Below are 26212 nucleotides of genomic sequence, written 5' to 3'. Positions count from 1 at the left end.
TGTTCATCAGTAACTTCACATCATCATCGCTTTGTCTGATCGTCTCTGACGTCATTAGAATGTGTGTCTCACCTGCACCTGTTTAACGTGTTTGTGTTTCTGCGTATTCTTATTATATTCGTGAGATAAAGGTAATTTACAAATAGTCATCATATGATGGTGTATTAATGCAAGTGTGTTTTAAGGACCGCGATCACAAAAGGAAAACCAGCATTTGTTGCTTTCATTGAAACCTGCAGCTTAACTTTGATGGACCTGACGTCATGTTTCTGTGACTCTCGTAGAGAAGAACCTGAAGCGATCAAACGCGCATTATTTTGTTCGATATATTATTAAAAAAAAACAAGCTTATAATTCTATATCGTTTTTCTGAATTGCGTAAAATGACTGTCGCACGTTTTGCTCTTTTTATTCTCGATTCATATGATCTTTTCCGTGCGTTCAGTGGAAGAGGCAGGAGCTCTGATTGGCTACTGTGCATGTCAATCAAATTTTCAACCAATCGGCACAATAACCATTTGATTGACATGCACAGCAGCCAATCAGAGCTCTCTTTACTATTTTCTTATATCATATTTTATTAAATCACGCGATCTACTCGCAACAGCTTCGCGATCGACCGGTCGATCTGCGAGCCAGATGCAATCATCAAAAGAGCCACACCTGGCTCGCGAGCCATAGGTTCCCGACCCCTGGTATAATATAATATTTCAATTATATATATATATATATATAATTGAAAAGGCTAATCATTTAATATTATCGATTTAAGAAAATTTATTTTTGAAAATTTGGGATAAGAATATCAACCTCTGTGTAAAATAAAGTGCATTTTTTTTTTTTTTTTTTGAGTTTCAACATTTCCAGCCATTCAATGTGTCACTGATACTTCCGTACTTTCGCTGCCTCGATTGCTCACTAAAGGTGCTCATTGTCGCCCTCCACAGGTACCGTGTGGTGGTGTCATACCCTCCTCAGAGCGAGGCCGAGCTGGAGCTGAAGGAGGGCGACGTGGTGTTTGTCCACAGGAAGCGAGAGGACGGCTGGTTCAAAGGAACGCTGCAGAGTAACGGCCGCACGGGTCTGTTTCCTGGAAGCTTCGTGGACATCATCTAACCTCCACTCCCACACACACTCCATAGAGGGCGCTGCAGCTCCGCCACCTGCAGATGAAAGCACAGACATGACCAGAAGACTCTGGTTTAGTGGGTTATTTATATCTTTGTAACAGCTGTTGATCGTGTGCCTTGTACTGTTCCTCACTTTATCTTTCATCACCCAGAGACCAGTGGTCCTAAGAGGACTCACAACCACCTGCTAACTTATCGGAACATCTTTGCTCTTCCTGACAGTTTGACTCTAGTTAGACCAGGTGGGCAGGATGCAGCAGAACCTCAGAACCAGAGCATTATGGGAAATATCCTCTGTATTGCACAATCCAAGACGTGATGATTTTTTCAGACCGATCACTCTCCAGAGCTCCAGTCAGACCCACGATGTGTTGCACATTATCATTTTTTGAAAGGTGAAAACCGCAGTCTAATGTTTCTCCGTTTGTTTTCTGGTCATGTGTCTGGACCAGAGTCGCTGAAGCTGGTCGGCGACATTTGTATGTTTTCGTTACAGACGCTGCTGGTGTTTAGAAATGCAGTAAAACACTTGAACTCTTCACAGATCCTGTTAAACAGCGCTTATTTAACAAACTCCACACAAAGACTGATCCTGAATGATAGAAAAAAAAATCACTCTTCTTCTGCGGACCATTTAAAACGTCGACTGACTTGAATTACTGTAAGATTTGTGATTTTTAAGTTTTGGAGGGATTTATTTGTAGTCTCATTCTTATCTGTGTCTATGCTTGAATGAAAAAAGCTCCTGAACGTCAGTGAAGACTCTCCCGCTGCTCAGTCTGGGGAAAGATTCCAGCTCAGTCTTTGCCAAACAGATGATTTCATTTTTCTAGAATCGTACCGACAACTCTGGAGCGAGCTTCAAGTGAGGTCTGAGTATTAGTGATTGTGGTGTTGATGGATGGGGACCACTGTGTATCTGACTGCTGGAATATATGTTTGTAGTTTGTCTGGAAGTTGAGCAGAAATCAACGCAGCAGAATCTAGTGACATTTCCTGGTTGTCGTGACGACTGCTAGTGTCTTCTCATTTCACTGGTAAGCCTTTTGAACTCGTGTTGGCGTCACTCATGCGAAGGCTGCACAGTCTAAGAACTTTTGTTTTCTACTTATTTAAACACTTGACCTAATCTTGTTGCGATTGGAACTTTTAACATCTTTGTCATGGAACCAATGTGACTTACTTGATTTTTATTTTTATTTTTCTTCAGCCTTGTCGTTAGTCTGTACGTGAAAATCTTAGAAACTCTAAACATGTGAACACCGATTGAGGGAAAAGCACATTTTGTAAGAAAAAAAATCTATAACAAATAAAATGGTTTCCAGAATTTCCTCCTGGCTCTCAATGATGTTTTGTTGTTTACCTCAGCGTTGTCACGCTCCGTGGAAGGGTTTGCAGCGCCGGCACAACTGTCAGCGCCGAGGATCCACGAGGAAACGGAAAATGTTGCTGACGCGTGTGACCTCGTTCTGCCTCCAAACAACCACTAGCATATGGACTTACATCAGTGCATTGAATGAATCACAAAACGTATTGGAAATTTTTTTGTGGTGGCAACGTAAATTAAATAGAAATAATGTATTAAAATTTTATTGAAAGATTTGAATTATATATTTGAATAACTAAATTGAATTATTAGTTTATCGTAAGGTTCTATTTGCTTCTTTTTCGTCAATTGAATAAACATTTAAAAATATATTTTCAAAATCAAATCTTAGTATATGGTACTACCATCATATTACCACCATACACATTTTTACACAGTTTGATATTTTAATTATAATAACTCAATAGCATTTCTAATTTATTTTATGAATATTATAACTACATTATAAGTATTTATATATACTGTATATAATTATGATTACTATAGTATATTATGATATTTTAAATTGATTAAAGGCTACAGATTAAAAAAAAAAGAATTAAAAAAAAAAAAAATTATTGTAATTAGAATATCAAACTGTAAAAAAAAGTTTATACATGGCAGAATTGTATATGGATTTATGAAAGGCTACGAATAAAAAATACAGTAAATTAAAAAAATTAATTGTAATTATAAACTATTTGTAAAAAAAAAAAAGAAAATTGAAAATAATTGTATTCCATTATGTAAAGAAACCTTTCTTAATAAAATGATTCCCCGAAAAAGTATTAGCTGCTTATAAAAAACCAACCAACATTTAAATAAACATTTGAAATATTTAATTCACTATTGCGATGACACTGATGCACTTCCATGCGAGCAGGTGATGAAGTGTCGTCTGGTCTGTTCTTCTGGATCTATGATGACTCCTCACTGTTAGACGGACGCTCACAGGAAGTGACAGCAGACTGAGGTCAGTGTGATGCGTTAACATCCCTGAGGAACATGCGTTGCCATGGAAATAACTCTCCGTTCAGGAGCCTCCGAGAAAGTTTAATCAAGGCACGTGCGTGGAAGGTTGTCACAAGTCTTTATGTTTGGAATTTTCTCTTTTAATATTGTGTGTTTTAAGTCTGACTGATGGATTAAATAATTCCAGGTTTTATTGTGCACTGGTTCGACAAACCTCTGATAACATGAGTCAGTTTTCTGTTTGCCTGTGTGTTTGTGCCTCAACTGTTTGTTTAAGAAGGTGGTGATTGTGGTAGATTTCCTCTGAACCATGACTCATGAGCAAGGGGTTGTCCACCCTGACTCTGGACAACTTGTTCATCTTATGAGAAACAGAACACGCAAACAACACGGAGTGATATTTCAGTGTTTTCTTAAAAATAAATGATTTAAAGTTAAACTGAATTTAATAGTCAGTTAGTGATGGAAAACTAAACAAAGTTGTTATTTTTAAAATACTTTGCTATCATCTGTTTTCTGTCTTTACTGTAATAATTCTCAAATGAATTCCATTAAATCATGGTGAAGTTATTATTTCATGTCATAAATAGTATTATTGGTGGTTATAACCCAAATTCATTATAAATTGGAATGTACGTATAAAACCAATACATACGAGGTAAACTAACACAATATCACATTAATGTAAGTAAGTTAGTAAGTAAGTAAGTAACTAATTGTTATTTGTAAAGTGCCTTTTCTAGACCAGCTGCTATTTTATTAACTCACTAACTCACTCTAAATTATGTTAGTTTTTTTTATTAATAATGTTTATTTTGGATTCTGCTATTCTGTAAAAACATTTGTGGCCACTGTATGTCGGAAATATGTAACATGAATAAACACTATTAATGCTATCTATAAATAAACAGTATGTTTTTTAAAACGTTCGTCTTCGGTTTTGTGAAGAAATATCGCCACCTATTGGCGAGTTGAAGTAGCGCAATCACAATGAAAAGCAACATGGCGGCGCCCACAACCAACACCGTCCCCGCTCGACTGTCTTCGCTTTGGTTTCAGATCTTCTCTTAAGTTTCCAGACACACGGCACCAGACACACGGCACTGAGGTAACTGACCGACAAATACTCAACGACCTTGATTTTCGGAAAAGAAATAGCTACGAGTTTAACGTGTCCAGCCAAACGCTTTCGACAAAATTCAAGTTTAAACTAAGATGCGAAAAAGAACTGCATGATAAACACTTTTTATTTGTCAGCATTGAATTAATTACATGTTTATATGTCCCATATGTCCTTTATATGTTTATATGACCTGCTCTATTTCTTGTCTGTAGTGGTAAGTAGCACCAGAAGTGCCTGCATAAAAAAGGGGGCTCTGTACTCTAGTAAGTAAGTAAAGGTTATTTGTTAAATGCCTTTCTAGACCAGGGTCACAAAGCCCTTTAAAATTAACAAACAATACACAGTTAAAATATATACTTTAAAAGGCCAGGACACATAAGACAAACACAGGAGTCCCAGAAAATCAGCCTGGACCAATAAGAACGTCTTAAGATGTTGCTTGGTTTCTCTCCTCTGGTCCTGAACCGTGTGCGAGGAACCATCAGTAGATTTTGATCCACAGACCTCAGAGCCCGAGCTGGGATGTAAGGCTGGATCAGATCACTGATGGAAGGAGGAGCCTGACCATGAATAGTTCTGAAAGTAAGAACCAGAATTTTAAAATTGATCCTGAAAGAAACTTGCAGCCAGTGAAGAGTTTTAAGGATCAGAGAAATGTTAGTTCTTCTACTAGAGCAAGTCAGAATTCTCGTGGCAGAGTTTTGTATTAACTGCAGGCGAGACAGCTCCTTCTTGTTAACTCTAGGTCTGATTATTTTGTTGTTTTATGGCCTTAAATTTGTCATAATGTTAAGTTTAAATCTTGACCATCAGGTCCAGGATGTCCCGACTCGCAGTGGTCAGTGGAGGCTCTAGGGGCATTGGTGCGGCGGTGTCCCGGCTGCTGGCGGCAAGAGGCTGTAAGGTGGCCGTGGTGTCCAGAAATGAAGACGCTGCTCGAGCATGTGTGGCTTCTCTTCGTGGAGGTGAAGCATAAAAACAACTTAGTTCTGGACTTTCTTTTGTGCTGCAGGTTGTGTTCGTTTGTCTGAACTGAAATATTCTCCTGCACATGTTCAGACGACCATGTGTGGTTCACTTGTGACGTCTCCAAGGAGCAGGAGGTGCAGACCACTTTTGCAAACATCAACAAACGCTGTGGAAACATCACATACCTGGTGAACGCAGCAGGTGTCAACAAGTGAGCAGAAACTGTATCCAAGTATATATCAGTGCCATCAAATATTGAATTTAACACTTCAAATATTGAAACTTTTTTTTTTATTTAATGTTGTTTTTTTGTTTTTTTAAAGAATTTCATTTTTTTTAGATATTAAAATTCAACAATTTCAATTGACTTAAAAAATCGGACTATTTTTTAAAAATCAATACCATATCTTTGATAAATTGACACACCAATGCTTCTTCTTCATCATGTGCTCATTGTCACATGATCGTCTCTGTGCCGCATGATTGGCTGAAAGTACAATCTAGTAGCTTGATAATGTTTTGGTATTGTTAGAATATTACATTTAGAAAATGTATTTTTAAATTATTGGAATTAAAATAACGAATTCTAGAAAATATTACATTTAAAAATACCAACCTTTCAATATAGAAATGATTTAATTTAATTATTATTTTTAACAATTATAATAATTAAATGCTTAAAAAAACATTTCAAGAAGTTTCAAGTTCTGATGGCGCTGATATACTTCCATGAAACTTGTTTTCAAAAACCTGTGTGAGACATTTCCAACAACATGTCTTTGTGTGCAGAGACTCTTTGCTACTGAGGATGAAGCCAGAAGACATGATGGAGCTGATCCACACCAACCTGTTAGGCACGATGTTGACCTGCAGGGCGGCGCTGCGGAGCATGTTGCAAACACAGGGCGCAGCTATAGTTAATGTTGGTAAATACAGATGCATTCTTCTTCTCATAAGAACGTCATCACCACTGGAAAGAAACATGGGTGAACACAGGTGGACAAATTCTTTATTCATGCCTTTCTTTATCCTAAATAGGATAAAGATGATCCCTTAATTTATCCCAAATATTCATGTTGTCACAGCAGCAAGTTCACTGTAGAGGAAATTAAACCTACAGTGCATATATTAATACAAATGTATTATTAAAACAAATTATATTATATTATTAATTTAAAAAGACTAAAAACAATTACGTTTATGTTGAGAAAAATGAAATATAAACTTGAAAAAGAAATGTTACCAAGTAGAGAACATTTTTTTTATGGAAAGTATGTTTTTCTTTTTTCACATTTTTTTTTTCACATTTAAACTCTTATTTAATCAGCGTGAAGGTAAAGTAAAGATTAAAATTCAACCCAGAAGATGAAAAATATATTTTTCTTTCATTAAAAAAAAAAAGGATGTTTCCAAAATAATCTTGATTCAATATTTTACTTGGCAGTTAACTGATGATGCCTCATCTTGTCAGAATATCTTTATACTAGACTAGTATTAGGCTTCACTGGGTTAAGAAGTAAGTCGGCCCAGGAACCAGTACCAGTCCGTGAGTCATTTCTTACCGACCGCACAGAGTGAAAAAATAAATGTATATAATTTCTGTTATATTGATTATTAGTGTCTGAAATGTCTTTTAAGAAGAAAAAAGGTGGTTTAGAACATTTATATTAAGTTAACATATTAAGTAAAATGTTAATTAAAACTATAATCATTCTATTCTATTCTGAGATGTTTTGGCGAGAACTTTACTTTGACCTCAGTCTGACCTAGAATTGTGCACTAGATTTTATTAACTGCAAATAAATCACTTGATGTGTTTCTATTATGTGACGGTGAGTTTTCCTCTCTGCAGGTTCAGTGGTGGGACTGAAGGGGAACGCGGGTCAGAGCGTCTACAGCGCCACTAAGTCTGGTCTGGAGGGCTTCAGTCGTTCACTGGCTAAAGAAGTGGCTTCACGGAACATCAGAGTCAACCTGCTGGCCCCTGGTAAGACACGTTCTGTATTGGCACGAATCTGGTGATATGATAGGTTTCACGATTGAGAGGTAACAATACGATAGTTTGTAATACTGTAGAAACAAGGATATATTTGTAGTATTGCCGAGTACTTGACTCTGGTGTTGCAGATTTACAGACCACATGACTCTTGACGATGTTGTAACTGCTTTCATTTATGTTGAAACCAGAATATGTACAAACATCCGCTTTAAAAGCTGCTGGAGTCGTATGTATCCTCTTGTCCTCAGTCAACTCCAGGATCTTGCAAGATTTAATTGTTCCTTTAGTTGAGGAGGATGTAATAACTGCTGCCATCTAGTGGCCAGAAGTGCAACAAAAAAAAGCTATTTAAATATTGATACAGCATCTTAAAAAAAGGATCAATATTTTTACAACCCTACTCATGACAGTGTCCTCGTCTCTCCTGCAGGACTCGTCCGCACTGACATGACTGCGGGGCTACAGAAAGAGGACCAGGAACGCCTGATCCCTTTAAGGAGGTTCGGGGAGCCAGAGGAAGTCGCCCAGGCCGTCTTCTTCCTGCTGGAGTCCAGCTACATCACAGGGCAGGTGCTGGTGGTAGACGGAGGCCTTCAGTTGACCATGTAGACCTGGAATCTTGAGAAGTCATCACTGCTTATCCTGATCCTCTGAGGTGGTCCAGACCACCCCAACCCCCCGCCAGGCTGAGGCCCTGACTCACACTGCAGACTCCAGACTGTCTGCCGGGCTCGGACCTCTGCACCCGCCGGTCTTAAATCCAGACTTCCACGGCTGCTCTTTCTTTCCAGGACGTCACTGCTCAAGTGTTCGTGGAGCTAGTTTGGTCCTCCCACCTCTCCGGGGACCTTCTATGACAGCCGTCCAAAAAAAACCACCTCTGGAATGTTGCAGCTGGAGGAGATGAAGAGTATTTCTGTCTCTGCAGGAACTTTTGAACTGTCGTCATATCAGCTGGAATTAAACTAAAGGAAATGTCTCACCTTTATCATGACACATGTTCAACAATCGCGTGTCCTTCCTGTCAAAGTAGCTTTAATGAGTTGTTGTCTTTGTCATATCAGACTTTTTTCAATTAAAGACAAAACCAAATGAGCTGCTTTATTTATTTAATTGTATGAATTGTTTGAATATGAATTCGCTGAGAGAGAGGGAGAGAAAGAGAGACCTCCAAAAAAAGAGAAAGAAGGGAAAGACAGATTGAAATAAAGAGAGACCAATAGAAAGGGGAATAATAAAAGAGAGAGACTATAAAGAGAGGGAGACTGAAAGAGAGAGCCAGAGAGATTGATTGAGACAATATATTTTCAAAATGATTTAACGATCTCTCAGTGAAGGTTTTAAGAGTAAGGTCAAGGAGAAAAGGAAGGGGACACAAGGGTGGGCATAAGATTCCCATGACAATTCAGATATGTCGAATTTCTAGTCATCAAATAATATTTTGGGCAACAGTGGATATTTCAGCGAGTGCACGCATGATCACTCCAGAGGGCGCTATTATAAAAATCATAAACGCTTCTCAGAAAAAAAGTTTCTTTATTAACTTTCTTATCCTAAAATGACATCAGAAGAATCCATATACAGGCGATGATTGGCATAAAAATGTGCAAACACAGTAAGAGTCAGCAGAAGATACCAGGTGAGTGTTTCTCAGAGTTGATATAAATATAGTTTCTTCTCCTTCATACAAAACTTATGCATCTAAATGTTTGGCAGCTGATGCTAGCATGCAAGGAAAGTGTTGGTGTTGAGCCCAGAAGTGTTTTAACGCAGTTAATATGAGGGAAACATGGTTATAAATAAGATCTTTGGGCGAAGAAGAGTTTCTGCTACTTCCATACAAAAATAAAAGGGCAACTTTGTGACATACGGGGGACAACTTGACCTCTCGTGAACTCTTGGTGTAAATCAGTGTCATCAGAAGATTGAATGTTGAATTTAGCTTAATTGTAATTGTTGAAAATTGAATTAAACACTTTCTATATTGAAAGGTTAGATATTTATTTTTTCCACAATTGAAATTAAGTGTGATTACATTTTTAAAAAATATATTCATTGATTTTCTAATTACAATAGTTTTAAATACATAATATTCAATATTGTTTGTATCCTTTTAAATTCAAGATTAAATGTTGGTATAATAGTGCTACCAGTCAATACCAAACGAATACAGAGCTACATGATTCTTGATATTTAATATAGAAAATGTACTTTTAAATAATTGGAATTAGAATATTAAACTGTTTGTAAAAACAAAAATTCAGTTTGAAAATATTTGTTGTCTAAAAATACAATGAAAAAACCTTACCACTATTACACCAACATTTGAATTCAAAAGGCTACAAATGAAAAAACAATACATTTAGAAAATGTATTTTTGAAATATTGGAATTACAGTTTCAAACTCTGTCTAAAAAATAAGTCATTTTAAATTATTGAAAATAAACCAACAAAAACAAAGTAAACCCCGCAAATTCAATTATTCAAAATTCGTATTTAATGATGAAACGTTAATTGAAAAATGTAAAGTTTTAACTTTTGAAACTATTAAATATTCTGATGGCACTGACATACTTCCGTATCTGGTCGACCGACATCCTTCACTCTTGCAAACCTTCTTTTTCTTTCTGATGATCCACGTCAAGCTTCTGCAGCCACGATCATTAACAGTGTAACTGAGCGTAACCGTCGGCCTGTCGCTCCTCCAAGTCTCTGACTCTTCCACGTGTCAATCAAACATCTACAATCACGAGAGGCCCTTGGATCAGGTCACTCTGAGTCTCTTCCTGGTAGAAAAGCTGCAGCTGTGGTCACTGGAGCTCAGCAAACTAAATATTGGAGGGTGTCACTCGAAGGGGTCGTGTAAGGATCTCCGGGGTGACTCGCTGAACGACCCGGGGTCTCTACAGGTCGTCACTCTCCACCAGACCACCAGGGGGCAGCGGACTGGACTCTGGGAAGAAGGCGGCCTTCACGTCCAGGCCTCTCTCGGTCAGCGCGGCGTAGCGGCTGGTGGAGGGACGCACCTTCCTGGGTTTGGGCAGGTGAGGCTGCTGCCACTGAGCTGCAGAGAGAGCGTCGTTATGACAACCTGGAGACCGATGTTGTTGCTCAAAGGGCGGGTCAGGGACTTACCGTGGACGTCAAGGCGAGCCGTGCTGGACACGATGCCCGCGTCGTTCTTGGCCGACACTGTGTACCAGCCGGCGTCTTCCTTCATGGCCGGCTGGATGATCATACACAGGTAGCCGCAGTTGTCCTGGTGCATGCTGGGAACAACAAAAAGTCGTTAAAACGTGATCGGAGTTTTGAGATAATATTGATGCATTGATGAGGCTTCATGAGACAGCTGAGGTATCATGATACAGTGTGTTCATTTTGAAAGACACTAGATGTTACTCTCAGTTTGAAAGTGATATAAGGTTTCATTGAATTAGTAGATCAGAGACAAATATTATAAAGCAGAGAGTGACATCTAGTGGTCTTTCAAAATGACAACACTGTATCATAATACCTCATCAACTGTTTCATGAAATATATAAATATTTATATTTTGTAAAAAACAACATCCTGTTCATCATATCCTGCTAGTAGGGCAACAGACAACTTGCCCTTTGAGCTGAGCAGCTCAGCCAATCACAGGCATGAATGACCAGAAGGCAAAACAAACTCATCCCACTAGCCTCCTGCAACAGTGGGGGGATTTCTCTAGGCCCCCTAGTGGTTGCTGTCATAAACTGGACACTCAAGACAAGATGGTCTTTGTTACCTGATTCTGTCGGTGTTGTGAGTGAAAGACTCGTTCTCTCTCTTCCAGAAGATCTGTGGGTATGGCACCCCCGTGACCCGACACTCCATCCTCACAGGGTGCCCGTCAGCCACGCTGGTGTTCTGCAGCTTCTCCACGAACGAGGGCGCTTTGTGCATCTCTTTAGCTGCGCAGAGAGAGAGCGTTTGAGTCTCAGCGCCGACCCACGTCCATCCCGGCGTGTCCTTTCATCACCTGCCACGATCAGCTCCAGGTTGAAGGAGTTCTGTCCGGCCCGGTTGCTGGCGATGCAAGTGTAGATTCCGGCGTCTCGGCTCGTGACCGGCTCGACCACCAGCGAGTGGACGCCGTTCTCTCGCACCAGCATCTTGTGGCAGGAGTCCGGGCGGATGGTCTGTCCGTTCAGCTGCCAGATGAGGTCCGGGGTGGGCAGACCGCTGACCTGGTGTTCACAGAAGACGTTAAAAACGTGACTAAACTTAAGACAATAAGTAGCTTTTTAGGCGAGAGTTAACCCTACTAATTGAAAAATTAATTTGATTTTTCACACATACATTTTGACATTCTTATTCAAATATTCTATATACTGATTGCACTGATATACACAATCATGCAACCACTGTATTACTTTTGTTTTAGGCTTTTCAGAAGTTTGTGTGTCTGTCAATCCGTTTATGTGCTTCGTCGCCAACCAGAGTTCAACTTGACACACGTTCTGTCTCGGGATATAAATAGTGTGGAGTCTTTGGCAAAGAAAATAAATATTTTCCTCGAATATCCTCAACAATTATACCCTGAATGGAGACTTTATTTTGGACCGTGTTTCTGTTCCAAATTATTTGTGTGATGGTTTGTTTTCACAGCAGATTTCTCTTCAACCGTCAGCACCGGCTCAGAGGAGACTTGAAGTGTCGCCAGAAAAGTGTGGGAGAGAATTATTGTCAAACATTTGGCTTGATATTGAATTAAAAAAAACATTACAGTTTGACTTTTCTTTTTAAAATATAAGTATATGTATATAAATCATCTTCCCAAATTAAATTACGATTAATTATATATATATATACAGTATATATATATATAAATATACGTATATATATATGAATATAAATGTCATCAGTGTGTCTGTCTTCACCTTGCAGTCCATCCTGCACAGTCGACCCTCCTGGACGATGAGGTCACCGGGCGCCTGCAGGAAGTGGGGGCGGAAATGACGCTCTTGGATGTTGTCGTTCTCGTCCCCGCTGTCCCTGGACCGAGACCTGGGTCTGACAGAAAGATAATATTCATTCAACTGTCAGTGCAAAGGGGAGAGTGCAGGCAGGGTGGAAGGACACATAGGAGTGACGGCTAGAGTGAAGAAGATTCAAGAGTGTAAGAGTTACAGAAATAAAAGTCTGAAGAGTTAGAGGAGTCAGAGTTAAACAGTTTCAGGAGTCAAAGTTAGAAGAGTTAGAGGAGTCAGAGTTAAACAGTAACAGGAGTCAAAGTTAGAAGAGTTAGAGGAGTCAGAGTTAAACAGTAACAGGAGTCAAAGTTAGAAGAGTTAGAGGAGTCAGAGTTAAACAGTTTCAGGAGTCAAAGTTAGAAGAGTTAGAGGAGTCAGAGTTAAACAGTAACAGGAGTCAAAGTTAGAAGAGTTAGAGGAGTCAGAGTTAAACAGTTACAGGAGTCAAAGTTAGAAGAGTTAGAGGAGTCAGAGTTAAACAGTAACAGGAGTCAAAGTTAGAAGAGTTAGAGGAGTCAGAGTTAAACAGTAACAGGAGTCAAAGTTAGAAGAGTTAGAGGAGTCAGAGTTAAACAGTTACAGGAGTCAAAGTTAGAAGAGTTAGAGGAGTCACATTTAGAGGAGGCAGAGTCTAAAAAATGTCGTATTTTGGAGAGTTTTTTTCATCAGAGGAGTCTAAGCCAGAGGAGTCTGTCTACATTACATGGCTTTAGCTAATGTGTTCGTGTTCCAAATTATGTCAGCGAGGTATTTGTCTCTCTCCTGACTGTGACAACGATGACATCACCAACGATGACATCACCAACGATGACATCACCAACTGTGACATCAACAAAAGTGACATCATTAACGGTGACATCACCAATGATGACATCACCAGAGCTGACATCATCACATGCACCAGTGAGGAGGGAAGACTCTGATTGTTATCCAGATGTCTCCTCCGAACATCTGTTCTAATCAGGGAGTGTTGGGGAGATAAGAGAAGACAGGTGGGGCCCCTGAGTGCTCGGGGTGGGGGCCGAGGAGGGGTATGTTTGTGTTCCACCTGACAGTCCGTGGACCTGCGTGAAGAACACATGTGCGGACCAGACCCGCGTCGTAAAGCCTCACCTGCGCATGTGTCCCGGGGCGGACCTGGAGCTGCGACCGCGCTGGTTCACCGCCTGCACCATCATCCTGCCGGTGCAGCTGACTCTGCCCTGCGAGAGACGGGAAGTGAACCTCCGTGAGCACATGTGTCAGCTGGCACGCCTCAACTCCTGACCCTCGGCAGGGTTTTACTGGTTTCCTCCACGCCTCCACAGAGGAGCACTGTGAGGACAGGACGCCGCTTGTTCTCTGACTAACAGGCGCTGAATGGAGTCGCCGTAGTTTTATGACCAGAAGGTGAAAAGACGTAAAAGACTCCGGCGTTACCTCGGGGTTGCCCGCCATGATGGTGTAGTTGCCGTCGTCGTCCAGCGAGGCCGCGGCCGTGTGCAGGGAGCAGGTGCCATCAGAGGACCGGCTGATCCTGTAGTGCTCGCTCCTCTTCGAGATCTGCTTCCCGTCTTTGAACCAGTAGACCTGGAGGTGGAAGAGTGGGAACACTTGAAACCACTTGGAGGTCAAGGTCATTCAGAGGTCACTGTCATTCAGAGGTCACTGTCATTTAGATGTCAGTTTTATTCAGAGGTCACTATCATTCAGAGGTCAATGTCATTCAGAGGTCAATGTCATTTAGATGTCAATTTCATTAAGAGGTCACTGTCATTCAGAGGTCACTGTCATTTAGATGTCAGTTTTATTTAGAGGTATATCAGTTTTATTCAAAGGTCAATGTCATACCTGGTTCAATGTCATTAAGAGGTCAATGTTGCTAAGAGGCCAGTATCTTTTAGAGGTCAATGTCATTCATATGTCAGAGATAATCAAAGGTCAGTTTCATTCAGAAGTCAATGTTATTTTGAGGTCAATGTCATTCCAAGGTTAAATTTCGCTCTGAGGTCAATGTCATTCATTGGTCAATGTCATATAGAGATAAATGTAATACAGTGGTCATTGTCATAAAGAGGTCAATTCTTTATCGAAAAACAACGTAAATTACTATATTAATATACCATATTAACTTATGAATACAAAACATCATAGAAGAGAGAACATTTTAAAGTTATATTTTAAATTGAACTGCAAGTATTAAAAAAAAAAAAAAAAAAAAATGTATTGTAGACAATGACAGTCAAATTCAATCACACAAAGGACCAAAAATATTCAACAGTCGAGAACAAAATGTGTTTATATACCAAACTGTAACTGTAGGAGTTGGATCAGGATATTGTTGTTTTTTTTGTTATTTAAATTATCTTTGGAAATCTTTATCCCTAAACTAATCTTTGAAATGGCACCTTTATAAGTTACCATGCATATCTTTAATTGTCTTTGATTTTAATTGATTAACTTTGCCTTGATGGTCAATGTGTGTATTGCCACGACGGGCAGTATTGTAGTGTACTCTGACCTCATAAGGGCCATTTAATTACCGTTAAAGGGCCGCATGTGGCCTCTGAGCCATACCTTCATCAGGTCTGGTTTATGTAATGATAAAGTAAAACTATTTTTCTCTGCAGGAAGTTATAAAAACACCCAGAGTTGTTGGTTTAATCCTCAAATCTCCTCTTTTGTTGTCCTGAACTTCCTTTTGTCATCACTTCACTGAGCCGACTGTCGTCACCGTATCACTCACGCCAGACGTCAGAGTGACCTCTTATCACGTCTCGGCGTTCAACATCCCGCCGCGGCGACTCAGACTTCTGCATACACTAATATTTATTCAACGCTTCCGGCGTCTGTGTGGAGATAGCAGGGGGATAGAGCCGCCCACCTTTGGTTTGGGGTCTCCGTTGACCTTGCAGGAGAAAGTGACGGGCATGCCCTCGAAGACCTTGTAGTGTTTCAGCTTCTGGTTGAAGGACGGCGCCACCCCCTGGCCGGCCGAGTCCACGTCGTGCTGCACGTCGTCGTCCGACTCCTCCACCGGTGAACGCTCCAGGCGGAACTCGATCTCGCTGATGAGACGCTGCTCGAAGCTGGACACTTTGTACTCCTGCGGGGGCGAAAGTCTGGGTTAGAAGGAGGTTCAGGAGACACTCCTTCGATCTCTCAGCACTCAGTGATGCCAGAGGCAACATCGGCACGTCAGTCTGATGACACACGCCACACTTAATGACAGGCCTGGAGTGCAGCTGCACAACCAGCACTTATCCTGCACTTGCACACGAGTGCTGGAGCATGAATCCTGAAATAACTTCCTGCTCCTCTCCCACTTGAACCCGACTTCAACCAAACATGCGTCCACGTGCTCCAAACCAACACATCATGTGACCACATATATCAGTGTCATCGGAATATTGAATTGAACATTTACCAATGTTCAAACTTTGATTTTCTCTCTTTAATTGAAATATTTTAATTTTTTTTAATATACAGTATATATAAATATTTTATGTTTTCAAATACAGTTTTCTATATGTATAAATATTTTCAAAATGAATTAATTTATTTCTACACAGAGTTTTATAATCTAATTTCAATAATTCAAAAATACATTTTATGAAATCAATGTCTTTTAATTTACAGCTTTTTAAATTCAATCTAAAATAAAAACTACAAAAACAGTGCCAAGCTACTCGATCAAACCTTCATCCAATCATGCGACGTGCAGACAATCATGTGACAACAAAATTATTGAATTCAATTATTCAATAAAATAATCACAAAACACAGCAAGATTTCATAAAAAAATAATTCAAAATTTTAACATTTGAAATGTTAAATGTAATCCTTCAATATTCTGATGACGCTGATATACTTCCATAGAGCAGTGACGCAGTGACAGACAAAAGTAGAGGATTTGAACCTTTTGTGGCCGAGATTCTGACGAAGGCTCTTCCTGTTCGGGGGAGAAAACAGGAAGATTTTATGTTTGTTTTCTCGACCTTACCTGCTGTTACAATAACGTCTGCTGCATGTTTCAAACACTCTTATGTGATGTGTGTTGTGCTAGCGTGCTTCAGACGTGGTTTGTGAAAATAGGGAGAATCCTTGTGACTCAAGAATATGTGTTTCCTTTACCATGGAGTTAGTATTTTTGTGTCAAAAACAAAAGTGGATCAGAAACGTTTTTTGATTTCATGTGGATCGTGAAAAACCTTTCTTTCTCCTTTTTCTTTCTTTCTTTGCAGCACAAATTTGCAGTAGGTTTGCCATCTCTGTGCTTTCGATACGTTGAGCAGCAGAAAGAAAACCAGTGAAACATTGTGGTAATTATTCCATGCAGGTCCATCATGCTCCTCCCTTCACATGCTGTCGGGAACAAGAGAACGTTCCGGCATTCCATTGCAACAAGCATTTTTAATGGATGTCATTTTTTCTGTGTGTGAAAAATGATCTCTTTGCAGGAAAAATGAGAGTCAGATTAGAGACCTCTGCTCCAAGTGTGTCAGGCCTCAGGCTGATGAGCGAGCTCCTCTAGGTACTCTTTCAACACTTAAGATTGGTCGTGAACAAATGTGACCCTGAGACAACACGAGGGTTAAGCATTTAATTTTTTTATTAAATAGTTGAATTCAATAATTTCTATATTGAAAGGTTGATTTTATTTGTCTATAATTGAACTAAACAATTCGAAAATATCAAAATCAATAATTATTTTTTATACATAGAGTTTGATATTATAAATTATTAAATGATTAAAAAAATATTTTTTCTAAATTCAATAATTGAATTACAATATCAAACTTTAAATCTTTTTATTCATTCTGAAATAATTCAAATGTTTTAATTGAATTATATAAGCAATTCAACCATTCAATATTCTAATAAACTAATAAAATATTTGAAAGTGTTTTTTACCTCACTAAATGAGTGTTTTCTCTCAGCGACAAGTCATTTAGACATGAGAAGATGCTCTCTCACACCTGATGAAGGCTCGATGGTTCAACCCTCACAAGCGTCGCCCACAAGCATGTTTTTACGAAGCGTTTTACAGTGTTTACACTCCGTAAGGCTGCAGGTTCGGAGGAGGTGTGCGGTGAACGTGAGTGGTGAGGTTGTGCCGAACACATGCTGGTATCATATGTGAGGAACATGTGTGTGATGTTATTGAGTGTTGCACAGGTGGGGGTCCCCCCCCCCCAGGTGTTCAGATGAAGTACCTGTGTGATCGGCTCCTCCTCTGTTTCCTGTGTGTTTAAGACTGTGGCGGCGTTGTCCGCACCAAGCAGCCTGCGCGCCATCTTCTCCTCATAGGTTAGCCTCTGGAAGCAGGTTTATGGGGGTCAGTGGGGGTTAGTGCGTGAGTCGCAGAACAACACAGTCAGCTGACCGCCTGATTAGGAGCGTCAGAGAATACAAAGCTTTTTGAAAGAATGGTTCAGGTTTTATGGATGAACGCTGGAATGCTTGTTAATCTTAGTTGAAGCCTGCAGACACACAAACACGAGCACCAACACACCTGTTGACCGTTGCGCTCCTCTTTAAAGCGGAGCTTCCGCTCCAGGTCCTGGATCACCGCGTCTTTGGAACCCTGGATGTCGCAGTCGGAGGCCATCCGAGGCGTCTTGGTGATGGAGGACTTCCTGGGGAACGCTTTGCTATAAGAGGACACGCAAGATTGTTAGTGACGCACAAACTCTATCTCCGCACATCTTCCCTCCCGTCCACCCTTATCTGGAGCGTTCGGGCGGTGGCATTCCACGAGGGGTCTTCTTATCTCCCGCAGTTCAGTCAGGAATGCCACGCCAAGCGGGGGAGTGCAGGACTGAGTTACAGCCTGATGAAAAATCACTGGCAAAGACTTGAAAGGGTGGAATGTCGTTGATGGAGGATGAAAAAAGGTACATTCTCTCCATCGAAAGAGAATGATAATCCTAAAAGGAATCCTTTTCAGGAGATCAGCTACTGAGATCAGCTGATGAACAGCTGATGAACAGCTGATGAACAGACAAGGCCACATTTTTGACATGTTTCATTTTTCAATCAGCTTCTTTCATCACTTCTAATTCACTTCTCTTCGACTTCTTCCCTCCATCAACAAACCTCTTTAACTTTTTCAATGCATATAATTGCAGAAACAACAATGGAGATAACATTATATGCATTTGTTTTGTTAATAAAAAAGAAAAAACTTTTTTTTCCACCCCTTGTCTTAGCCATATAGCTAGCTATATGTTTATATAACAACCATAACACATGTCTAATAAACATTAACAAAATCAGTTTGAAGCCAATCCAATGAATGATGATTTCAAAGGGAGGTCACTCCAGGTACTTACACTGTGCCGTTTCCTTTGGGAAGTCCGAGAGCGTTGACTGTAGGACTGGTAGGAGTGGATGGAGTGGTGGGTAGCACCGAGGACAGGTAGCTGGAAGCCGGAGAAGCAGGCACCGAGGAAAATGGCGAGGAAACATCGGAGCCGGCTGGTGACATGCACAGAGGTGGAGGTGGCGGAGGTGGTGGGGGTGGAGGCGGCGGGGGGAAGTCTTGGGCGGGGCCAGATGGCGAGGACAGGTTACTGGAGCTGAGGAAAGGTGGTGGTGGAGGAGGGAAGGACGGGGAAGTTGGGGATTCAACACTTGAGGCCTTGCTGAAAGGTGGCATAGTGACCCTGTTGAAGGGCTTGTGCGGTGTTGTGGGAGACAAGGGGGACGACAGGCTGGACCCTGAGGAACCCGAGGACTGGGTGACGAAACCACCAGAAGACGGATTCTGAGCCGCGATGAACTGCTTGGGCCGGGCGTAGTTGAAGGTGCTGGCCTGCATGGTTGCGCTGGACTCCAGCTCCTGAAAGGAAGGTGGAGGAGGAAGAGGCGGAGAGGGCGGGGCAGGAGATGCTTCTTCCTGTGGTGGAGGCGGAACTTCCTGAATTTCTTGTTGCTGCTCCAATAGAATCTGCTCTTGTAACTGCTTCAGCTGAGCCGCGTTACTGCACAACAAAGAGAACATAGTTAGACCAAAGTTCAACACAGGGGTGGACTAATGATGAGTTGGTGAGGCTTCATGAAACAGTTGATGAGGTATCATGATATAGTGTCTTCATTCTAAAAGACCACTAGATGTTACTTTCAGTTTGAAAGTGATCTTAGGTTTGATTGATGAAGTCAGAATTCTCTGTCAATTTAACCATTCTCTCTTGAATTATGTTAAGAAGATCCAGTGACTTATTTTGAATGTTGATTTAGAAAAAATAAAAAGTAAAAAATATAAATTGTTCTAGTTCTATAGTGTGATGCTTACATGCCACATGTGGCCCCCGGACCCACCGCTTCTAAGTGAACTTCAACAGTGTTTAGGGAAGGAAACCGCAGCAGCAGCAGTCGCCAGGACTGATACGTTATCAGCTGTTAACAAAGACTAGTTAAATAGTCTGAGTGCCGACAATACATCCACTCCAGTAAACTTAGTCAGCAGTTTTTGTGGAATTCCGTGAAGAGAATTCTTGTTGTTGAACATCTGAGGAGTGATTCAGAGAGTACCAGAACAAGTCACCCACAGAAGGAAACGTTTCTCATCTACTGAAGGGAGTCGCCCGGGTCGGCGTTGGACGGAGGCGGAGCTCCGTTTTTTGTCATGTGATTTTTAAAAAGTCCTCGCTGAGACATTCTTCCAGCTTCTCTCCATATGGAGCTCTAAACCTTCCTGATGAGCGCTCGCTGTTCGTCCCTCAAGGCCGAGTTCACATGTGGTAATCTCTCCCAGATGTTGGACAATCAGAGAAGTCTATTTTTCACCTGAACTCCTCTCTCTCCTTCCTCAAACTCAAACACCATGTGTGCGTCTAACAAGCTGCCAGTTGCTAACACGGTCAACAAAAAACTCTTTCAACTTTGACTTCTCCATGTGTTCATCTCTTTGTATACATCGTTACACTGACCTCCTCCTCAGACCTTCTGCAAAAGAAAGTCTTTTACTGGAATACTTTGGCAGCTCCTCACGCTCGCAGTAGTCTTATTCCTTTTTTGGCCGTGTTCTGTGAACACCAGGGAGAAGCACCCGGCCCGCTGTTGGCTCTAGCAGAGAGGAAACACTCTTAATTTCCTCTTGGCCTCATCCTTCTCTCCCTGACATGCCGCCGTTACTTTCTCTCGCCGTGAAAGACCTCACAGACTCCTCTTTGTGCTTGACACCTTCCATCCGGAGGTCCGGATGTTACAGCAACTATCTTTTCTGTCTCATGCTGGTGGTGTTTGGTCCACATTTCCAAACATGGCCTTGTTTGACAGCAAGAAACACATCTCAATTTCAGAAGTTTCACGGTAAACTGACAACGATACAATATATTGTGATGGTGTAGGAACTAGGATGTATTTGTAGTATTGTCCGAGACTCTGGTTCTGACGAACCCATAACTGCTTTCATTTGTTTTGAAACCAAAATATGTCCAAAAAACAGCTTTTCAAAGCTGCTGGAGTCAACTGTATCCTCTTGCCCTCAGTCATTTTGCTGGATTTCGTTGTTCTTTAGCTGCAGGCGACATAATAATCTAGTGGTCTTTAAAAATGAAGACACTGTATCATGATACCTCGTCATCTGTTTCATGAAGCCTCATCAACACATCACAACTTTGTAATTTCCACAACGGAGTTTAAAACTTGAGACATTAACCTTGAATTACTACTAGAAAAGTTATATTCAACAAAAACAAACAAGACATAGAGATTAAAACTAAAAATGTGTTTTTATTATCGGAAAAAACACACATTTAAGTGAAATGTTGGATTCTTTTTGCAACTATTATAGAAATATTTTGCTGACATTCCTACCGTTGTGTTTTCACTATTATATGGTTCTTGTTGTTATGTCACTATAGGATTTTGAGGCTAGTGTCGCTGAACAAAAATGAGCATCATGCAAGGTCTCTAGGCTTGTTTATTTTCAAGCATTTACCGTTATATACGTATCGTATATATTGAACATGGATATTTTTGTAGTATTGTCATAAGTCATAACTACTTTCATTTATTTTGAAGCCAGAATATGTCCAAACATCAGTTTTAAAAGCTACTCGAGTCATACTCAGTCATCGGCGGGATCTCGCATAATTAATTTCTACCGATACAGTGCTTATAAATTTAGGTATTGTGAAAAAGAAAAAAATGTAGCATATCTAAAAGTATGAGGCGGAGATGCTAGCTAAGCGCTAACTTGAAAGCGCTGACGTAATGATGCGCTCGTGTGACTTTTAAAGTTAAAAAATGTCAGCTCAGAGTTTAATGAAGCAAAAAAAGGTCTTTGTGAGTTGTTAACTGTTACGAGGTGGAGCTAATATCGTAGCGACGTCCCTCCCTGTAAACAAAGTGATCTGGTCTGCAGCTGTAGCGTGTGAAACCTCTCCGTCTCTGCTCGGATGAGTATAAACGAGACTTTCCTCCGGGCTCCATCACTCCCTCCTTCTCTTTGTCTCTGTGGCTCAGCGAGTCTGAATTAGGAGGGAAGTGTTCCGCTGTTGTCATGCCAACGGGGCCGTGTTTGTGCCGCGGTGCTGCGAGCCAACTGGACCACAGAGCCATTCTATCCGTCGCTTCTAACGGTAGGTTTGTAGAGGAACGTCTTTGGAGGAAGTTTTAACTGGTTGCCGGGTTGATCCCGGGCGACAGAGAAGTAATTGAAAGTGTGTTTAACAGCCTCGTAAAGGTCGGAACACATGTGATCTTTACCAAGAGCTACAATAAACCAACACTACAACAACCACAGCCCGACGACTCCTCCATCCATCGCCCCGGCAGATGGATGACAGGAAACACGGCGGGGGGGGGGGGACAGGAAGTGCCGGCGTGCACATCATCTCCAGTCCGTGTTTATCAACAGAAGAAGGGGGTGAGGAGCGTGAAGGTGGTCCTCGGCCGCTCAGCTATGAATCCACTCGGTGGGAGTTCTGGTTTGTGTCATTGTGTGTTTGCATTTCACTGCTGTGTTTGTGTCGGCCATCATCTGTGGCTTAGTAACAGCAACACCCTCGTAACACTAATTCAACTAAAATGACAACAAGCGCTCTGGTCGGGCCTAAAAGAGATCCTCCACATTTATCCAAGACTTCTTATGAAACTTTGTTTTTCTTAAATGTTGTTTTACTCCATCTAGACTGTGGTGGACGAGTGTCTTCCTCAGTTACGGTAATATGTCTCTAGTATGGCTGTCTATTGGCAGGACTCTGGAGATGCAATAAGTATCACAATACAGGTGCAGCGATACCATTTATTGAGATATTGTGTGATAGCGTAGGAACAAGGATATATTGAGTATTCTCAAATAATTCAATTGCAGGGAAACTGTCATAGCATAGTAAGTACACAATGACGTTACATTATTAAAATCTTCGTACACTCATAGTCACTATTAGAATGTCCTGGATCAGAGGTATCAACAGGAGGTTCCAAACTTACATTCTTGTCTTCCAGAGAACACAGAAAAATTTAAAATATTCTCCTGATGGTGAGCTTGCGTGCAGCCTACTGCAATCAGTTTGTGTAAATGAGTGACTCAGTGGTAAATGCTTTTTATGCTGGTAGTGAAATCACCCAATAAGTAAGAGTAATTCACCATGTACTCTATATTGAAGATATGGCTGAGCATTTTTAGCTGTTAGCTGCACATACACAACAATCTTATCTTGTTCCACTTCATTCAGATCTTTATAGAGAAAGCAGCGTGTTAAGTTTAGCCAAATAAAAGTCCTAAAAAGAATGAGTCGTCAAAGAGCTTCAAGGGTCACTTAATATCTATATTTCAATATAAATACACAGCATTGCCAGAGTATAAAAATACATTTGAAAACCAGAAAAAGTGTGAAGAGAAGTGAGTAAGTAAATTAGATTGAAATTGAACAAATATTGAATTGAATAGGAGTCTTCTTCCCCCTTTATCTTGATCTGATGGATATGACCTTTGACCTCCCACTTTAAACCTTATCTTATGCACACTGACACACAAACAGACACAGACACACAGACACGCACACAGACACAGATAGAGACAAATACATATCTACTATTTTATATATAATTAGAATCTATAAAATAATATTTAGTGGAAAATAATGAATTCCAACCAAACATCATTGATATACTGAAAAACACATCCGAACACGCCTGAACTGACCACGCATTAACACACCTGTACACCCCTGAAAGGAACACATATGAAGACACCTGTATACACCTTAACTGAGCACACATGAATACACCTGTACACACTTGGACTGAACACACGTGAATACAGCTGTAGACACCTGAACAAAACACATCTGAACACACCTGTACACACCTGTATACACCTGAACTGAACTCACTTGAACACACCTGTACACACTTGGACTGAACACACGTGAATACACCTGTAGACACCTGAACAGAACACATCTGAACACACCTGAACTGAACACGCATGAACACACCTGAACTGAACTCACATAAACACAGATGAACGGAACACATACAAACACACCTGTACACACCTGGATCAGCACTGAAGATGACATCAGTGCGTTGCCTGAGCTGTCAATGAACAGAAGCCTCTGGCAGCGAATGACGAGTGACTCTCTGCTGACGGATGAGATAGTCTGACCTGAACACTCAGACCGGTGATAAAGCCAGCGAGCGTGGAACTCCTGCACCTCATTAACCCACATCCACTCTCTCCAGCTCTCAGAATGGAGCTCGTATAATCGTCTCTCCCTCCTCACATATCAAGACTTTCATTCATTCATTCACTCTCCTCTGTCAGCCTTTGTTCTCCAGAGTCCTTCACTTCTTCTTCTTCTTCTTCTCAACCCCTCTTTTACCCCTGTACCCCAACTCTTCCTCCCCCTATCCCCCTCTCCTCCCCTCTCTGGCTCTAATTGCACACACACCACATAAAATAGAACCAGACTGTTTTTCTTTCTCCTCCTTCTTTAAAGCGCAGCATTGAGGTTTTCCCTCTCGTGCAGCCACACCAAGAGTTCACCCACTTTCTCCTTGTCCTACTTTCTTTCTCCACTCATTCCAGGACTCCTTCTCCTCATGGAAAACTCCAGCTTTCTCTCTGACATTTTCCTTCAAAAGATGGAATGTTGAAGACATTCTTCTCCAGACTGGAGTGGGACCGCCACCAAATGGGATAAGCAGCAGCAGGAGGAGAGGAGGAGGAGGAAGTGAACAGCCAAAGTGAAAAAGTAACTTCCAGAGATAACTAATCCTGGTAATACCAAACAACAAACTGGATCATAGGCTGATACTGTTAGCAGAAAGTTCTCCATGTTTCTTTTAGGTTAAAGAAAGAGTGGGAGAGTTGAAGAAAACAAAGTTGCTCTACCTTGTGTGGGGGTGTCGGGGTGCAGCAGCAGACGCTCACAGTGGCAGCAGGTACGAGCAGCATATATAGTGTGAGGAGCAGACAGAGTAGAGAGAAGCAGACTCTCTCTCTCTCTCTCTCTCTCTCTCTTTCTCTCTTTCTCTTTCTCTCTCCCTGCATGAGTCAGGCTGTCTGAGGGAGCTCCGGCTTCACAATAAAAGCATCCCCAAGTCCCACCCATTTCAGAACAAGGGCTCACATAATGTTATCAAGTATATCAGTTTAACTTGTTTTTCAATGTTTTGGGGGTTTTTATGCATTGAATTGCCTTATCAAATAATGGTATCCGATAGTTTTTACATTTACGGTTGAATTTGTATCTAGGTAAGAAGTCCAATGTTTTCTAAATTAATGAATTATTTTTTATATGTAGTTTGATTGTGATGATAGACAATACCAAAAGAGTATCAAGCTACATGATCAATTTTTAGCCACACAGACGATCATGTGACAGCGTCGGAGCACACTATTAAGTAGCTCTTTTGGTATTCTCTGGTATAAAAAAAAGGAAATTAAAAGTTACAACATTTAAATGTTAATTTAAATCGTTAATTCATCATAAATCATTATTCTGATCTGATGACATGGATAATCTTCCCTAGAAGTCTTCTGGGAAGTTTTATGTAACCTTGTTATGAAACTCTCATGATCAAACTATTCTGGGATCATTCACACTTGTTTCCCTAATTCTTGTATTTTTAGAAAAAATAGTTTTCCAGTGAGTCAGAGTGTTGACGGGGGTGCAGCGATCCAGAGTGTTTCTCTGGAAGGTTAGGGGGTCATTGGGGTCCTACTGGCGTCGAGTGTGAGTCATTCTCTGTGTGTTGAGTCAGTGACAGTAACAGGCGAGTCAGTCGCTGTTACTAATTTCCACATTGTCGTCTGTACAATCTGTCTGTACCAACGACTAGACTTCCTGTGACGTTTTTACTTTTTTTTGGTGACACTTAAGAAAGGGAAACACATGTTACATTTTAATAAGATACTTTTTTTTATATGTTTATTAACAGAGAAATGGCCATTTATCAACCAATATTAGGTACTAACTCACACCTTGTTCATTGTGACTGTACTTTACCTCTAATAGCTTGATATGAACAACATATATTGATAGCATCCTAATTTCTTAAAAATAAGTATCTAAATATGTGCACTAATTAATAGTATATAAATGGAGACAGTGAATTATACTTTATGGTACTAATGGTAATAATCAGTAACTAAGATGTTGTTTTGTATACAACATCTTTTTTGTATACATTTATTAATTAATTTTCTGTGCTTCT

General features: G+C 40.7%; 3 protein-coding genes across 6 annotated transcripts in view; 2 read left to right on the top strand and 1 right to left on the bottom strand.

The window, feature by feature from the left end:
- sh3rf1 (SH3 domain containing ring finger 1) overlaps positions 1-2462 on the top strand; it is a 32983-nt gene extending 30521 nt beyond the window's left edge. For both annotated transcript variants that reach the window (XM_087785295.1, XM_087785294.1), the window contains exon 12: positions 948-2462. In XM_087785295.1, coding sequence (XP_087641421.1) covers positions 948-1116 — 169 coding nt within the window. In that variant the 3' untranslated portion in view covers positions 1117-2462. The remainder of the gene's footprint in view (positions 1-947) is intronic.
- A 1997-nt stretch (positions 2463-4459) lies between these two features.
- cbr4 (carbonyl reductase 4) lies at positions 4460-8651 on the top strand. Its single transcript, XM_087783095.1, has 6 exons — positions 4460-4576; positions 5405-5556; positions 5651-5771; positions 6350-6486; positions 7413-7547; positions 7990-8651. Exons 2-6 carry the CDS (start codon positions 5412-5414, stop codon positions 8166-8168), a joined length of 717 nt encoding a protein of 238 aa, XP_087639221.1. The 5' UTR covers positions 4460-4576; positions 5405-5411; the 3' UTR covers positions 8169-8651.
- Positions 8652-8916: 265 nt separating this feature from the next.
- Positions 8917-26212, bottom strand: part of palld (palladin, cytoskeletal associated protein) — a 49408-nt gene continuing 32112 nt past the window's right edge. The window contains exons 11-22 of one of the 3 annotated variants that reach the window (XM_087785287.1): positions 18871-19521; positions 18051-18189; positions 17752-17853; positions 16455-16487; positions 15420-15641; positions 13976-14125; positions 13670-13758; positions 12464-12596; positions 11563-11770; positions 11329-11494; positions 10695-10828; positions 8917-10623 (exon numbers count right to left, since the gene is read on the bottom strand). In XM_087785287.1, the coding sequence (XP_087641413.1) occupies positions 10463-10623; positions 10695-10828; positions 11329-11494; positions 11563-11770; positions 12464-12596; positions 13670-13758; positions 13976-14125; positions 15420-15641; positions 16455-16487; positions 17752-17853; positions 18051-18189; positions 18871-19521 (2188 nt within the window). In that variant the 3' untranslated portion in view covers positions 8917-10462. The remainder of the gene's footprint in view (positions 10624-10694; positions 10829-11328; positions 11495-11562; positions 11771-12463; positions 12597-13669; positions 13759-13975; positions 14126-15419; positions 15642-16454; positions 16488-17751; positions 17854-18050; positions 18190-18870; positions 19522-26212) is intronic. The other 2 variants (XM_087785285.1, XM_087785286.1) reach the window with 2 other exon arrangements.

The sequence above is a fragment of the Callionymus lyra genome, chromosome 2, assembly GCF_982586985.1.
Source record: "Callionymus lyra chromosome 2, fCalLyr1.hap1.1, whole genome shotgun sequence".
Lineage (NCBI taxonomy): Eukaryota > Metazoa > Chordata > Actinopteri > Syngnathiformes > Callionymidae > Callionymus > Callionymus lyra.
This window is presented reverse-complemented; position numbering and strand designations above follow the sequence as displayed.